This window comes from Coregonus clupeaformis, chromosome 3 (genome assembly GCF_020615455.1).
Source record: "Coregonus clupeaformis isolate EN_2021a chromosome 3, ASM2061545v1, whole genome shotgun sequence".
NCBI classification, from domain to species: domain Eukaryota; kingdom Metazoa; phylum Chordata; class Actinopteri; order Salmoniformes; family Salmonidae; genus Coregonus; species Coregonus clupeaformis.
In genome coordinates, this window is record NC_059194.1 from 29222774 (window position 1) to 29240742 (window position 17969).

At 42.7% G+C, this 17969-nt stretch overlaps 1 protein-coding gene across 1 annotated transcript in view; it reads right to left on the minus strand.

Annotated features, from left to right (window-relative positions):
* The window catches only part of LOC121544127 (dedicator of cytokinesis protein 2-like), a 180323-nt gene that overhangs the window by 18667 nt on the left and 143687 nt on the right, over positions 1–17969 (minus strand). The window contains exons 29-35 of the mRNA XM_041854116.2: positions 3841–3919; positions 3390–3490; positions 3183–3241; positions 2892–3040; positions 2683–2768; positions 2346–2502; positions 855–895 (exon numbers count right to left, since the gene is read on the minus strand). Of these exons, the coding sequence (XP_041710050.2) occupies positions 855–895; positions 2346–2502; positions 2683–2768; positions 2892–3040; positions 3183–3241; positions 3390–3490; positions 3841–3919 (672 nt within the window). The remainder of the gene's footprint in view (positions 1–854; positions 896–2345; positions 2503–2682; positions 2769–2891; positions 3041–3182; positions 3242–3389; positions 3491–3840; positions 3920–17969) is intronic.

Sequence of the window (17969 nt, forward strand, 5' to 3'; positions counted from 1 at the left end):
GGTCTGAATACTTATGCAAATAAGGTTTGTATTAGTTATTTTTTTATTCATTTGTAAAAATGTATAAAAACCTGTTTTCGCTTTGTCATTATGGGGTATTGTGTGTAGATTGATGAGGAAAATTTTTTATTTAATCAATTTTAGAATAAGGCTGTAATGTAACAACATTTTTATAAAGGGAAGGGGTCGGAATACTTTCCGAATGCACTGTACATTTCTCCTTTTGGATTACGCCTTCGTCTTTATCATCTCCTCTTCTAGTTTTTTTATTAACCACTCTCCTCTCATTTTCTGTCTCTCTCTGCCCTTCACTTTCTCTCAATCTCTCCCATCTTCCCTCCCTCTACCTCCATCCCTCTTTCAGTTCCACACCTCTCAGTTCTCTCTCTCTCTCTCTCTCTCTCTCTCTCTCTCTCTCTCTCTCTCTCTCTCTCTCTCTCTCTCTCTCTCTCTCTCTCTCTCTCGCTCTCTCTCTCACTCTCCCTCTCTCCCTCTCTCTCTCCATCCCTGTCTCTCTCTCCTAAAATAAGTGCACATGTTGCTGTGAGTGGAGGGCCTGATCCTCTGGATTTTGACATTAATTCAGCAGGATTGAGATAATACCTTGTCAGATTATACACACACATACATACATACACACACACACACCACACACACACACACAACGTCACATTCTCTCCCAGCGCATGTAGCCTACCCAGTCCCACACCACGGATAGACATACATATACAGAAACACTCTACACTCAAACTCTCTAGTTAAATAAATATGAAAGTAGAGTGGTTGTGTAAGTAGAGTTATGAAACATATTTACAATTGAAATAATAATATGTTATTGTTGCATAAAGTGTCACCTGATGTACATCCCTTCACGGTTGATGTCCTTGTAGAAATTCTGCAAAACAACGGAGAGGAGTGTGATACTTTGCTTGTTAGTGTGGATGTGTGTTGGGGGGATATGTGTGTGGGGATAAACAGAGAGGGTGTGTGTGTCTCATCACCAGCACACACGCACACACACACATACACACACACACACCACGTTTCTTCTCTAGTGCTCACTTACTGAGAAAAATACTCAAGGCAGAACACACACATCTCCAACATACGTCACCCTCTTAAACACTCCAATAATATCCACATCCGACTGATGTTTAAAGACCTATTAAAACTATCAAACTCTGCAGAAAGATCATGAATCATTTAGAGTCAGTAACATAAGCTGATGATGTGTGCAGCTAGCATGCATGTCTGAGTGATCCAGATGTAGCCCTGGGAGCTGTGTGTTAGCTAAAGCATGATAATGTCAGTTAGCCTGAGGTACGGATGATTAACTTGCACATTGCATAGCATGCTAATGTCAGTTAGCTTGAGGTAAGGACGATTAGCTTGCATGCTGCATAGCATGCTAATGTCAGTTAGCTTGAGGTGAGGATGATTAGCTTGCATATTGCATAGTATGCTAATGTCAGTTAGCCTGAGGTAAGGATGATTAGCTTGCATATTGCATAGCTTGCTAATGTCAGTTAGCCTGAGGTAAGGATGATTAGCTTGTGTATAGCATAGCATACTAATGTCAGTAAGCCTGAGGTAAGGATGATTAGCTTGCGTATAGCATAGCATGCTAATGTCAGTAAGCCTGAGGTAAGGATGAATAGCTTGCGTATAGCATAGCATGCTAACGTTAGTTAGCCTGAGGTAAGGATATTTAGCTTCAAAAACATGAAAAGGAATGGCTAATGCATAGCCATAGGGGTGCTGAATAGGCCTAACTGTGCTTTACAGCTGTGTTATTGACAGACAGACAGACAGCCCCGTGTGACTGCCATAGTGTCACAGTATAATACAGTAACACAACAACGACAGGCTGGTAATGCCTCTGAGACTCATCTTATCTTTTATTGATCTGGGATATTCTATCTAGTCTAACTGACTGTCAGCCTCAGATACTGTTATTGAATGTTCTAGAATATGAAGGTTCAATTTATTAATATTTTCAGAATGTATTAGAAGGTGGATATAATTAATTGGATGTTATATAGTGGCTGGTGATGCCATGGTAACGGCTATATGGTGGGCACAGTTGATTGGCATGGAATGATTGTCAGATGATATATAGATAAACAGATTGGTTTAATGTTTGGGAGAAGGGTGTGGTTTTGTGTTGAAAGTGACACTGCAACTCAAGGTTGATTTGCGTGAGGTGGGTCAGGCTGATGACAACACATGAAACATAAAGGTGTGTGTATAGCAGTTGACGCAACAATGTGCTAATAGTTGAAAAACCAGATTAAAGATATAGCATTCTGCCCAATGTGGATCTTCCTGTAGTGGGCGAGGCTTACCAGGAGATTGACAGTGCAGCTCATGCGGTTGTTGAGGCTGTCGTCGCTCATCACCGTGCGGTAGTCAAGGAGACGCACCAGGAGTCCCTTCACCAAGTCAACAAAGTGCTCCACCTCTGGCCTTAACAAGGGATGCTCCACAGCACATTCCAACAGACTGACAAACACAAACGCGCACGCATGCACATGAACACACACACACACACACACACACACACACAGACACACACACACACACACACACACACGTAAGCCAGTAAGCATTAGTGGTTGATTGAGCGGTAGATTACAGATATTGTCTGTGATATCGATATTGATATTGATTAAAGGCACCAACATGGTTTCCAGTAGCTCCATATATCTCTCATCTCCTCCTCCCCCCTCCACCTCATGATCCAGCTTCAGAATGATCTCATTCTCAAACTACAGACAGACAGAGGGAGAGAAGCGATAGAGAACGGCTAAGTCTCTCGGAAGCTGTAAACGTATGTATGTGTGTGCATGCACGTGTGTGTGTGTGGTAGTGTGTGTGTGCCACTCTCACACCTTGTGGAAGTGCGCGGAGAGTGTGTGTTCACACTGCATCATGTCGAAGAAGATGGGGATGGTGGCTCGTCTCAGCTCTTCCTCAGGAATCAGAGTCATCTCCAGGATAGGACCCACCATCCCAGGGATAAAACAGATCTTATTTCCACCTACACACACAAACACACAGACACACACGCAAGCACACACGCACACACACACACACACACACACAAACACAGTAAGAGTCTAAGAGTCTATAACACACACACACACACATACATACATTCTGACGCAAACACACACACTTACCCAATTTGTACCACATGTCCCGTATGGCGAAACCAATGAGTCTCCTCATGTCTCCATACCTGAAGATAAAAATAAATCAGATTTGTTTTAGTACAGGAGCAAATACAACAACCAATAACAAGTCTGGATTTATTATAGAAATACTATGGCATAACTCATTTATATTGGCAGAAGAGAAAAACAAATGAATAGTTTAATTTAATTCACTTTGCCAGGATCTTGTTCCTCTTGATTGGAGAGAAGTACTGCAGTTGCAATGACTCTTGGGTAATGAATGCAACAGCCAAATGGAAGTAATTATTCCACAACTACAGAACGAGAGAGAGAGAGCGAGAGAGAGAGAGAGAGAAGAGAGGTATCAAAATAATGAGAATGTGACAGGAAGAATGAGTTTATGATAGAGGGGGAGTGTGTGTGAGAGAGAGAGAGAGAGAGAGAGAGAGAAAGAGAGAGAGAGAGAGAGAGAGAGAGAGAGAGAGAGAGAGAGAGAGAGACAGAGAGAGACAGAGAGAGACAGAAAGAGGGGAAGAGAGAGCGGGATGGAGGGAGAGAGAGAGAGCGAGTGTGGAGTGTTTACGTTCATCATTTTCACACGCACACGCACACGCATACACACACACACACACACACACACACACACACACAAACACACACTGACCTGCACTTCAAAGTCATTGTTGTTGAGGAACTTGAGGTTCATGGTGTCAGCATAGGTGTTGATGGCTCTGAGGAAGACCCTGACAGAGACATAGGATACAGTTTATTAGATGACATTATATCTATCTCTACCTACAGTTGAAGTCGGAAGTTTACATACACTTAGGTTGGAGTCATTAAAACTCGTTTTTCAACCACTCCACAATTTCTTGTTAACAAACTATAGTTTTGGCAAGTCGGTTAGGACATCTACTTTGTGCATGACACAAGTAATTTTTCCGACAATTGTTTACAGTCAGATTATTTCACTTATAATTCACTGTATCACAATTCAAGTGGGTCAGAAGTTTACATACACTAAGTTGACTGTGCCTTTAAACAGCTTGGAAAATTCCAGAAAATGATGTCATGGCTTTAGAAGGTTCTGATAGGCTAATTGACATCATTTGAATCAATTGGAGGTGTACCTGTAGATGTATTTCAAGGAATACCTTCAAACTCAGTGCCTCTTTGCTTGACATCATGGGAAAATCAAAAGAAATCAGACAAGACCTCAGAAGAAAACTTGTAGACCTCCACAAGTCTGGTTCATCCTGGTTCATCCTTCTAAATGCCTGAAGGTACCACGTTCATCTGTACAAACAATAGTACACAAGTATAAACACCATGGGACCACGCAGCCTCCATACCGCTCAGGAAGGAGACGCGTTCTGTCTCCTAGAGATGAATGTACTTTGGTGCGAAAAATGCAAATCAATCCCAGAACAACAGCAAAAGACCTTGTGAAGATGCTGGAGGAAACAGGTACAAAAGTATCTATATCCACAGTAAAACAAGTCCTATATCGACATAACCTGAAAGGCCGCTCAGCAAGGAAGAAGCCACTGCTCCAAAACCGCCATAAAAAAGCCAGACTACGGTTTGCAACTGCACATGGGGACAAAGATCTTGCTGCAGGACGGACTGGTGCACTTCACAAAATAGATGGCATCATGAGGAAGGAAAATTATGTGGATATATTGAAGCAACATCTCAAGACATCAGTCAGGAAGTTAAAGCTTGGTCGCATATGGGTCTTCCAAATGGACAATGACCCCAAGCATAATTCCAAAGTTTTGGCAAAATGGCTTAAGGACAACAAAGTCAAGGTATTGGAGTGGCCATCACAAAGCCCTGACGTCAAACCTGTAGAACATTTGTGGGCAGAACTGAAAAAGCATGTGCGAGCAAGGAGGCCTACAAACCTGACACAGTTACACCAGCTCTGTCAGGAGGAATGGGCCAAAATTCACCCAACTTATTTTGGGAAGATTGTGGAAGGCTACACGAAACGTTTGACCCAAGTTAAACAATTTAAAAGCAATGCTACCAAATACTAATTGAGTGTATGTAAACTTCTGACCCACTGGGAATGTGATGAAAAAAATAAAAGCTGAAATAAATCATTTTCTCTACTATTATTCTGACATTTCACATTCTTAAAATAAAGTGGTGATCCTAACTGACATAAGACAGGGAATTTGTACTAGGATTAAATGTCAGGAATTTTGGAAAATCTGAGTTTAAATGTATTTAGCTAAGGTGTATGTAAACATACGACTTCAACTGTATATACTGTATCAATACTGACATCGACATGATATGATATCAATAATAAATGTTTTTCATTTTTCATTTTATTTTTACTTTTTTAGGGGGAGATCAGCTTTAATATTGCAGATAGATTGTAACATCCATCAATGTAATTGTCTGCATCACTTTCAATCCCCATATGTTTTTTCCCCACAATATATATATATATATATATATATATATATATATATATATGTATACATACAGTGGGGAGAACAAGTATTTGATACACTGCCGATTTTGCAGGTTTTCCTACTTACAAAGCATGTAGAGGTCTGTAATTTTTTATCATAGGTACACTTCAACTGTGAGAGACGTAATCTAAAACAAAAATCAAGAAAATCACATTGTATGATTTTAAAGTAATTAATTTGCATTTTATTGCATGACATAAGTATTTGATACATCAGAAAAGCAGAACTTTATATTTGGTACAGAAACCGTTGTTTGCAATTACAGAGATCATACGTAGTTCTTGACCAGGTTTGCACACACTGCAGCAGGGATTTTGGCCCACTCCTCCATACAGACCTTCTCCAGATCCTTCAGGTTTCGGGGCTGTCGCTGGGCAATACAGACTTTCAGCTCCCTCCAAAGATGTTCTATTGGGTTCAGGTCTGGAGACTGGCTAGGCCACTCCAGGACCTTGAGATGCTTCTTACGGAGCCACTCCTTAGTTGCCCTGGCTGTGTGTTTCGGGTCGTTGTCATGCTGGAAGACCCAGCCACGACCTATCGTCAATGCTCTTACTGAGGGAAGGAGGTTGTTGGCCAAGATCTCGCGATACATGGCCCCATCCATCCTCCCCTCAATACGGTGGAGTCGTCCTGTCCCCTTTGCAGAAAAGCATCCCCAAAGAATGATGTTTCCACCTCCATGCTTCATGGTTGGGATGGTGTTCTTGGGGTTGTACTCATCCTTCTTCTTCCTCCAAACACGGCGAGTGGAGTTTAGATCAAAAAGCTCTATTTTTGTCTCATCAGACCACATGACCTTCTCCCATTCCTCCTCTGGATCATCCAGATGGTCATTGGCAAACTTCAGACGGGCCTGGACATGCGCTGGCTTGAGCAGGGGGACCTTGTGTGCGCTGCAGGATTTTAATCCATGACGGCGTAGTGTGTTACTAATGGTTTTCTTCGAGACTGTGGTCCCAGCTCTCTTCAGGTCATTGAATAGGTCCTGCCGTGTAGTTCTGGGCTGATCCATCACCTTCCTCATGATCATTGATGCCCCACGAGGTGAGTTCATGCATGGAGCCCCAGACCGGGGGTGATTGACTGTCATCTTGAACTTCTTCCATTTTCTAATAATTGCGCCAACAGTTGTTGCCTTCTCACCAAGCTGCTTGCCTATTGTCCTGTAGCCCATCCCAGCCTTGTGCAGGTCTAAAATTGTATCCCTGATGTCCTTACACAGCTCTCTGGTCTTAGCCATTGTGAAGAGGTTGGAGTCTGTTTGATTGAGTGTATGGACAGGTGTCTTTTATACAGGTAACGAGTTCAAACAGGTGCAGTTAATACAGGTAATGAGTGGAGAACAGGAGGGCTTCTTAAAGAAAAACATTTACATTTTAGTCATTTAGCAGACGCTCTTATCCAGAGCGACTTACAGTTAGTGAATACATATATATATTTTTTTATACTGGCCCCCCGTGGGAATCGAACCCACAACCCTGGTGTTGCAAACGCCATCCTCTATCAACTGAGCTACATCCCTGCCGGCCATTCCCTCCCCTACCCTGGACGACGCTGGGCCAATTGTGCGCCGCCCATGAGTCTCCCGGTCGCGGCCGGCTGCGACAGAGCCTGGATTCGAACCAGGATCTCTAGTGGCACAGTTAGCACTGCGATGCAGTGCCTTAGACCACTGCGCCACTCAGGAGTTGCGGTCTGTGAGAGCCGGAATTCTTACTGGTTGTTAGGTGATCAAATACTTATGTCATGTAATAAAATGCAAATTAATTACTTAAAAATCATACATGTGATTTTCTGGATTTTTGTTTTAAATTCCGTCTCTCACAGTTGAAGTGTACATATGATAAAAATTAGAGACCTCTACATGCTTTGTAAGTAGGAAAACCTGCAGTGTATCAAATACTTGTTCTCCCCACTGTATATATACACTACCGGTCAAATGTTTTAGAACTCCTACTCATTCAATGGTTTTTCTTTATTTTTTACTATTTTCTACATTGTAGAATAATAGTGAAGACATCAAAACTATGAAATTACACATATGGAATCATGTAGTAACCAAAAAAGTGTTAAACAAATCAAAATATATTTTATATTTAAGATTCTTCAAATAGCCACCCTTTGCCTTGTTGACAGCTTTGCACTCTTTTCAGATCACCCAGTTGTGCTATCTGCAGGGCTAGCTCCAGGTAAATATTGCAATCCTTCAGTCATTCCTGGACCTGTGACCAAAAACAAGCTACAAATGGACAGTACCAAAACAAATGATCTAATGATTCTGTCTCTTCGCAGCAAAATCTGCAGAGCTGGGAAGATTGTATCCCCCATATAAATAACTTTCTATTGGTGGAAATAATTTTGTAAAATAATTTAAATAGAACAAAGTTTTGAATCTGCCGTCATTTTGCGTATCAGTTCATAAACAATTTGCCATGGAATCGATACGTCAAAAATCTCTTCCCAACTATTTTGCAATATATATGGGACGGCTGTCAATCCTTTGGTCCTTAAATTAAACTGGTATACTTTTTTATTAATCACAATTTTCTTTAACCAAATGTGGTCTTTAATGCAGGGCCGACGAACAAGTTTTTTATTTGTTCCCCCTTCCACTTTCCACTTCCATTAAAATGGAAGTTAAAAAACTGTTCGCTAGGTGTAGGCAAGACCAAAAGCAAATAGGTAAACTGGGATAATACTAAAGAGTTCATCAGGGTGATTTTTCCACAAATAAACAAGTATTTACCTTTCCATGGTAGCAAGATATTATCTATTGTTGCTAACTTTCTATAAAAATGTATTGGAGTGCGATCATTTATTTCATTTGGGATATGTATTCCGAGTATATCCACATCACCATCAGACCCCACATTTTTTTGGGGGGTGATCCAATACGTAATATACAGTTGAAGTCAATTGGTAACAAACTACGCCGTGAAGGACTGAAATCCTGCACATATACATGCCGTCTGATGTTTGCAAATGAACATCTGAATGATTCAGAGGAGAACTGGGTGAAAGTGTTGTGGTCAGATGAGACCAAAATGGAGCTCTTTGGCATCAACTCAACTCGCCGTGTTTGGAGGAGGAGGAATGCTGCCTATGACCCCAAGAATACCATAGCCACCGTCAAACATGGAGGTGGAAACATTATGCTTTGGCTGTGTTTTTCTGCTAAGGGGACAGGACAACTTCACCGCATCAAAGGGACGATGGACGGGGCCATGTACCGTCACATCTTGGGTGAGAACCTCCTTCCCTCAGCCAGGGCATTGAAAATGGGTCGTGGATGGGTATTCCAGCATGACAATGATCCAAAACACACGGCCAAGGCAACAAAGGAGTGGCTCAAGAAGAAGCACATTAAGGTCCTGGAGTGGCCTAGCCAGTCTCCAGACCTTAATCCCATAGAAAATCTGTGGAGGGAGCTGAAGGTTCGAGTTGCCAAACGTCAGACTTGAAACCTTAATGACTTGGAGAAGATCTGCAAAGAGGAGCGGGACAAAATCCCTCCTGAGATGTGTGCAAACCTGGTGGCCAACTACAAGCACCATTAAAATTATAGACTGATCATTTCTTTGTCAGTGGGCAAACGTACAAAATCAGCAGGGGATCAAATATTTTTTGGACACAGTATGCTTACATTATTAGTTATCTTGCTATTAGTTGTTGTTAGTTGTTATTAGTCCCATCCTTCAACACCATTCAACACCACCCATCTATCTCTTAACACCATCCATATAGGATTTCTATTTGCCATATATTTTTCAACTGTACTGTGATGTTTTACAAAAGTTCTGAACCTTTCTATTCTCATTGTTTCTACAGATTGTAAATTGAAAATAAACATTTTTGCTAAAAGTATTATTAAATTATTGATCGATTGACTATGACTTTTCAGATCACCCAGTAATGCTATCTGCAAGGATAGCTCCAAGTAAATATTGCAATCCTTTAGCCATTCCTGGACCTGTGTCCAAAAACAAGCTACAAATGGACAGTACCAAAACAAATGATCTAATGATTCTGTCTCTTCGCAGTAAAATCTGCAGAGCTGGGAAGATTGTATCCCCCATATAAATAACATTCTATTGGTAGCAAGAATTTTATATGATAATTTTAATTGAAAGATTCTAAGTTTTGAATCCGGTGTCATTTTGCTTATCAGTTCATAAACACTATGCCATGGGATCGGTACGTCAAAAATGTCTTCCCAACTATTTTGCAATCTATATGGGACGGCTGTTAATCCTTTGGTCCTTAAATGAAACTGGTATACTTTTTTTATTTATCACAGTTTTCTTTAAACAATTATGTTCTTTAATGCAAGGCCAACAGACAAGTTCCTTATTTTCTCCCCCTTCCACTTTCGTCTTCCATTTTTGCGGTAAGGCTGCAATTATTTGGTTGTAATTTTGGGTAGAGCAGACATTTTCATATGTTTTTGTTAGCTGCATGTGCGACATAACTCCACCAGTCCTACCGATGATATCATTTACGAAGATTATACCTTTTTTAAACATTTTGTCAAAAAAAATAGGTTTTTTATCAATTAGTATATTTGAGTTCAACCACAATATTTGTTGCATTATTTGTTCTGTCGTTTCTGGAGGATTAAATTGAAATTGCAACTAACTTTCTATGGCTTGTTTTAGAAATAGTGATATTTGGGAGATTATTTCCTTTTCAAATAACTGAAAGTGAGAGGTTGTAATCTGAATAAAGGGAAAAAGGCCATTCTTGAACATTGGGTGAGACAATCTTACTAATTTGCTAGAGAAGCTTTCAGTGATAGGTCTAATGCTTTAATATTTAATAATTTCTGTCCTCCGAATTCATATTCATTATATAAATACAGTGGGGGAAAAAAGTATTTAGTCAGCCACCAATTGTGCAAGTTCTCCCACTTAAAAAGATGAGAGAGGCCTGTAATTTTCATCATAGGTACACGTCAACTATGACAGACAAAATGAGAATTTTTTTCTCCAGAAAATCACATTGTACGATTTTTTATGAATTTATTTGCAAATTATGGTGGAAAATAAGTATTTGGTCAATAACAAAAGTTTCTCAATACTTTGTTATATACCCTTTGTTGGCAATGACACAGGTCAAACGTTTTCTGTAAGTCTTCACAAGGTTTTCACACACTGTTGCTGGTATTTTGGCCCATTCCTCCATGCAGATCTCCTCTAGAGCAGTGATGTTTTGGGGCTGTCGCTGGGCAACACGGACTTTCAACTCCCTCCAAAGATTTTCTATGGGGTTGAGATCTGGAGACTGGCTAGGCCACTCCAGGACCTTGAAATGCTTCTTACGAAGCCACTCCTTCGTTGCCCGGGCGGTGTGTTTGGGATCATTGTCATGCTGAAAGACCCAGCCACGTTTCATCTTCAATGCCCTTGCTGATGGAAGGAGGTTTTCACTCAAAATCTCACGATACATGGCCCCATTCATTCTTTCCTTTACACGGATCAGTCGTCCTGGTCACTTTGCAGAAAAACAGCCCCAAAGCATGATGTTTCCACCCCCATGCTTCACAGTAGGTATGGTGTTCTTTGGATGCAACTCAGCATTCTTTGTCCTCCAAACACGACGAGTTGAGTTTTTACCAAAAAGTTATATTTTGGTTTCATCTGACCATATGACATTCTCCCAATCCTCTTCTGGATCATCCAAATGCACTCTAGCAAACTTCAGACGGGCCTGGACATGTACTGGCTTAAGCAGGGGGACACATCTCGCACTGCAGGATTTGAGTCCCTGGCGGCGTAGTGTGTTACTGATGGTAGGCTTTGTTACTTTGGTCCCAGCTCTCTGCAGGTCATTCACTAGGTCCCCCCGTGTGGTTCTGGGATTTTTGCTCACCGTTCTTGTGATCATTTTGACCCCACGGGGTGAGATCTTGCGTGGAGCCCCAGATCGAGGGAGATTATCAGTGGTCTTGTATGTCTTCCATTTCCTAATAATTGCTCCCACAGTTGATTTCTTCAAACCAAGCTGCTTACCTATTGCAGATTCAGTCTTCCCAGCCTGGTGCAGGTCTACAATTTTGTTTCTGGTGTCCTTTGACAGCTCTTTGGTCTTGGCCATAGTGGAGTTTGGAGTGTGACTGTTTGAGGTTGTGGACACGTGTCTTTTATACTGATAACAGGTTCAAACAGGTGCCATTAATACAGGTAACGAGTGGAGGACAGAGGAGCCTCTTAAAGAAGAAGTTACAGGTCTGTGAGAGCCAGAAATTCCGAGCATATCCACATCACCATCAGACCATTTTATAGGTAAACTACATGGTAATGTCAAAATTGTATTTTTTAGTGATCCAATACGTAATATAGTACATTTGTCATAATTTGGTTGTAATACAGAGAGGTTAGAAAATGTGTCTGTCTTAACCGACTTGCCAAAACTATAGTTTATTAACAATACATTTGTGGAGTGGTTGAAAAACAAGTTTTAATGACTCCAACCTAAGTGTATGTAAACTTCCGACTTCAACTGTAGTACATTTATCATAATTTGGTTATAATCCAGAGAGGTTAGAAAATGTATCTAGATCCTCTATGAGGCTGAGGAGGGATTCAAGTTGTGGATTTAAAAGAAAACATGAATCATCAGCGTACAATGACGCCTTTGTTTTTAAACCCTGGATTTGTAATCCCTTGATATTATTGTTTGATCTGATTTGAATAGCTAACATTTCGATGGCCATAATAAATAGATATGCCGATAGTGGACAACATTGTTTTAATCCTCTTGACAGTTAAATTTTTTTGGGAGAAATAGCCATTATTTACTATTTTACACCTAGTGTTACTATACATGATTTTAACCCATTTTATAAGAGATTCTCCAAAATTGAAATGCTCCAGGCATTTATATATAAACTCCAGTCGTACTTTATCAAATGCCTTTTCAAAGTCAGCTATGAATAACAGGCCTGCATTCCCCGATTTTTCATAGTTTTCTATTGTTTCCAGTACGTGCCTTATATTATCTCCAATGTATCGTCCATGTAAAAAACCTGTCTGATTAGAATGAATAATGTCCGACAATACCTTTTTAATTCTATGCGCTATACATTTTGCTAGAATTTTTGCATCACAACACTGAAGTGTAAGGGGCCTTCAATTTTTTTAATGGACTGGATCTTTATATTTCCCACTTGTATCCTGTTTCAGTAATAATTAAATCAGACCTTCTTATTGAGTGTCTGATAATTTTTATCTTTTTTAAATAAGTTTCTCCATTTCTTTTTGTTTTTCCTCTAATTTATTCTGAGCCTCTATGTTACAGTTTTTATTGCTATCTATCTGTTCTGTTAGACCTTCTATTTCCTTTGTTAGTATGGACTCTTTTGACCTAAATTGCTTTTGTTTTTGAAATGAGTACTAAATTGCAAGGCCTCTAAAGGCACATTTAAAAGGGATTGCTGTACCTATGTTATGTCGGAAAAATTCAGTTATACATTTCTCTGTCCTAGTTATAAAGAAGTTATCATCCAATAGGCTTTGATTACATTTCCAATGTCCTCGCCCATGTGGAAATTCAGTAAGAGTAATGTATAAGCCAATCATATGATGGTCCGACCGCATTCTGTCCCCTATAAACACATTTTACACTTTTGGTGCCAACGAGAATGACATAAGAAAGAAGTCAAGACTTAATTGAGTCTCCACTATGTATATCTCACTAGGTCAGGATATTTAAGCCTTCATATATCCACTAGTTCTAATGTATCCATGACATTCATGATTTCGTTAAGAGCATGAGGGTGATAGTTTGTAGTGTGATTTCCTTTATTGAGATCATCGACCATTTTGAATCCCACCGTACCTTCTCCGCTATGCAATCTGGTTTCCGAGCTGGTCATGGGTGCACCTCAGCCACGCTCAAGGTCCTAAACGATATTATAACCGCGATCAATAAAAGACAGTACTGTGCAGCCGTCTTCATCGACCTGGCCAAGGCTTTCGACTCTGTCAATCACCGCATTCTTGTTGGCAGACTAAATAGCCTTGGTTTCTCAAATGACTGCCTTGCCTGGTTCACCAACTACTTTTCAGATAGAGTTCAATGTGTCAAATCAGAGGGCCTGTTGTCTGGACCTCTGGCAGTCTCTATGGGGGTGCCACAGGGTTCAACTCTCAGGCCGACTCTATTCTCTGTGTATATCAATGATGTCGCTCTTGCTGCTGGTGACGCTCAGATCCACCTCTACGCAGACGACACCATCTGGCCCTTCATTGGACACTGTGTTAACAACCCTCCAAACGAGCTTCAATGCCATACAACACTCCTTCCGTAGCCTCCAACTGCTCTTAAACGCTAGTAAAACTAAATGCATGCTCTTCAATCGAATGCTGCTTGCACCCGCCCGCCCAACTAGAATCACTACTCTCGGCGGGTCTGACTTAGAATATGTGGACAACTACAAATACCTAAGTGTCTGGTTAGACCGTAAACTCTCTTTCCAGACTCACATTAAGCATCTCCAATCCAAAGTTAAATCTAGAATCGGCTTCCTATTTCGCAACAAAGCCTCCTTCACTCATGCTGCCAAACATGCCCTCGTAAAACTGACTATAATATGCCATTTAGCAGACGCTTTTATCCAAAGCGACTTACAGTCATGTGCGCATATATTTTTACGTATGGGTGGTCCCGGGGATCGAACCCACTACCCTGGCGTTACAAGCGCCATGCTCTACCAATTGGGCTACAGATCTCCAAAATTGAGCTACAAAATAGCCTCCAACACTCTACTCAGCAAATTGGATGTAGTCTATCACAGTGCCATCCGTTTTGTCACCAAAGCCCCATATACTACCCACCATTGTGACCTGTACGCTCTCGTTGGCTGGCCCTCACTACATATTCGTCGCCAAACCCACTGGCTCCAGGTCATCTATAAATCACTGCTAGGCATATCCCCACCTTATCTTAGCTCATTGGTCAACATAGCAACACCCACCCGTAGTATGCGCTCCAGCAGGTATATCTCACTGGTCATCCCCAAAGCCAACACCTCCTTTTGCCGCCATTCTTTCCAGTTCTCTGCTGCCAATGACTGGAACGAACTGCAAAAATCTCTGAAGCTGGAGACTCTTATCTCCCTCACTAACTTTAAGCATCAGTTGTCAGAGGAGCTTACCGATCACTGCACCTGTACACAGCCAATCTGTAATTAGCCCACCCAACTACCTCATCCCCATATTGTTATTTATTTTGCTAATTTGCACCCCAGTATCTCTATTTGCACATCATCTTTTGCACATCTATCTCTCCAGTGTTAATACTAAATTGTAATTATTGTGCACTATGGCCTATTTATTGCCATACCTCCATAACTTACTACATTTGCACACACTGTATATAGATTTTCTATTGTGTTTTTGACTGTACGTTTTGTTTATCCCATATGTAACTCTGTGTTGTTGTTGTTGTTTTTATCGCACTGCTTTGCTTTATCTAGGCCAGGTCACAGTTGTAAATGTGTCACGATCGCTTAAGGAGGAGGACCAATGCGCAGCGTTGAATGCGTACATATTATTTATTAAACAGATCACACGATCAAAACAACGAACGAAACGTGAAGTCCTTCGATACACACAAACCAAAAGGAACAAGAAACCACAACCACAAAGTGAAAGACCGACAGTTAAATATGGCTCCCAATCAGAGACAACCAGCAAACAGCTGACACTCGTTGCCTCTGATTGGGAGTCACTCAGGCCAACATAAAAACACACTACACAGATCTACACACCCTGGCTCAACATAACAGTGTCCCCAGAGCCAGGGCGTGACAGTACCCCCCCCTAAAGGCGCGGACTCCGACCGCGCCAACTAAATACCACAGGGGAGGGACCGGGTGGGCACTCCGCCTTAGCGGCGGATCCGGCTCTGGGCATGATCCCCACTCCCTCTCTAACCCCCCACAGTACCCCTGGTCCGGTCTGGCCCTGCTGGCCGGAGCTGGACTAAACACTGGTGGAGCGGATTGCTCTAGCTCCGACGTGAAGCATCTGACCGGTGCCGGACCAGCCACCGGTGGAACAGGCACGGGCCGTGCCGGACTGACGACACACACCACTGGCTTGGTGTGGGGAGCAGGAGCGGGCCGAGCCGGGCTGTCGAAGCGCACCCCTGACTTGGTGCGGGGAGCAGGAATGGGACGAGCCGGGCTGACGACGCACACCACTGGCTTGGTGTGGGGAGCAGGAGCGGGCCGAGCCGGGCTGTCGAAGCGCACCCCTGACTTGGTGCGGGGAGCAGGAACGGGCCGAGCCGGGCTGACGACGCACACCACTGGCTTGGTGTGGGGAGCAGGAGCGGGCCGAGCCGGGCTGTCGAAGCGCACCCCTGACTTGGTGCGGGGAGTAGGAACGGGCCGAGCCGGGCTGACGAAACGCACCACAGACTTGGTGCGGGGAGCAGGAATGGGCCGGCCTGGGCTGGCGACGCGCACCGCCGACTTGGTGCGGAGAGCAGGAACGGGCCGGACAGGGCTGACGAAACGCACCACAGACTTGGTGCGGAGAGCAGGAACGGGCCGGACAGGGCTGACGACGCGCACCACAGGCTCGGTGCGAGAGGCAGGAACAGGCCGAACCGTACTGGGGACACACGCCACTGGCCCTATGCAAGGATCAGGAACGGGCCGGACCGGACTGGTAATACACCCCAGTACCTCTCGCCGTGCCTCCACACTTTCCTTCCCCTTTAACACCAGTGACCCCCGTAACCTGGCGGCCTCCTCTGTCAACCCGCTGGACCGCTCTATCGCGGCCTCCTGCTGCCCCGACGTCCACGTCGTGAGCCCCCCCCTAAACATTTTCTGGGGGTCTCTCCTCCCCGTGGACCAGGCCTCCCTAGTTCTCACCAGACTCTCACCCCACTGCTCCAAAGTCCAACCTTTCTGCTCTTCGCTTGGCTTGGCCCAGTCGAGACTCTTAATCCATTGCTCCATAGACCAGCCTCTCTGCTCTTCACTTGGCTGGGCCCAGTCGAGACTCCTACTCCACTGATCCCAGGTCCATCCACTCTCCTCTTCACGCTGCTTGGTCCTGTCTTGGTGGTTTCTTCTGTCACGATCGCTTAAGGAGGAGGACCAATGCGCAGCGTTGAATGCGTACATATTATTTATTAAACAGATCACACGATCAAAACAACGAACGAAACGTGAAGTCCTTCGATACACACAAACCAAAAGGAACAAGAAACCACAACCACAAAGTGAAAGACCGACAGTTAAATATGGCTCCCAATCAGAGACAACCAGCAAACAGCTGACACTCGTTGCCTCTGATTGGGAGTCACTCAGGCCAACATAGAAACACACTACACAGATCTACACACCCTGGCTCAACATAACAGTGTCCCCAGAGCCAGGGCGTGACAAAATGAGAACTTGTTCTCAACTGGCTTACCTGCTTAAATAAAGGTGAAATAAAATGAATGAATAAATTGAGCTATTTAAAACTGTATTATAATCTCTCACCATAATAATACAGTCTTGTATTGCTTGCAGGGTTGATAATTTGTTATATACAGTGCTTGCAAAAGTATTCATCCTCCTTGGTGTTTTTCCTATTTTGTTGCATTACAACCTGTAATTTAAATTGATTTTTATTTGGATTTCATGTAATGGCCATACACAAAATAGTCCAAATTGGTGAAGTGAAATGAAAAAAAAAACTTGTTTCAAAAAATTCGTACAAAATAAATAACGGAAAAGTGTTGTGTGCATATGTATTCACCCCCTTTGCCATGAAGCCCCTAAATAAGATCTGGTGCAACCAATTACCTACAGAGGTCACATAATTAGTTAAATAAAGTCCACCTGTGTGAAATCTAAGTGTCACATGATCTGTCACACGATCTCAGTACCTGTTCTGAAAGGCCCCAGAGTCTGCAACACCACTAAGAAAGGGGCACCACCAAGCAAGCGGCACCATGAAGACCAAGGAGCTCTCCAAACAGGTCAGGGACAACGTTTTGGAGAAGTAAAGTTCAGGGTTGGGTTATACAAAAATATCCGAAACTTTTCACATCCCACGAAGCACCATTAAATCCATTATTAAAAAATGGAAAGAATATGGCACCACAACAAACCTGCCAAGAGAGGGCCGCCCACCAAAACTCACGGACCAGGCAAGGAGGGCATTAATCAGAGGCAACAAAGAGACCAAAGGTAACCCTGGAGGAGCTGCAAAGCTCCACAGCGGAGATTGGAGTATCTGTCCATAGGACCACTTTAAGCCGTACACTCCACAGAGCTGGGCTTTACGGAAGAGTG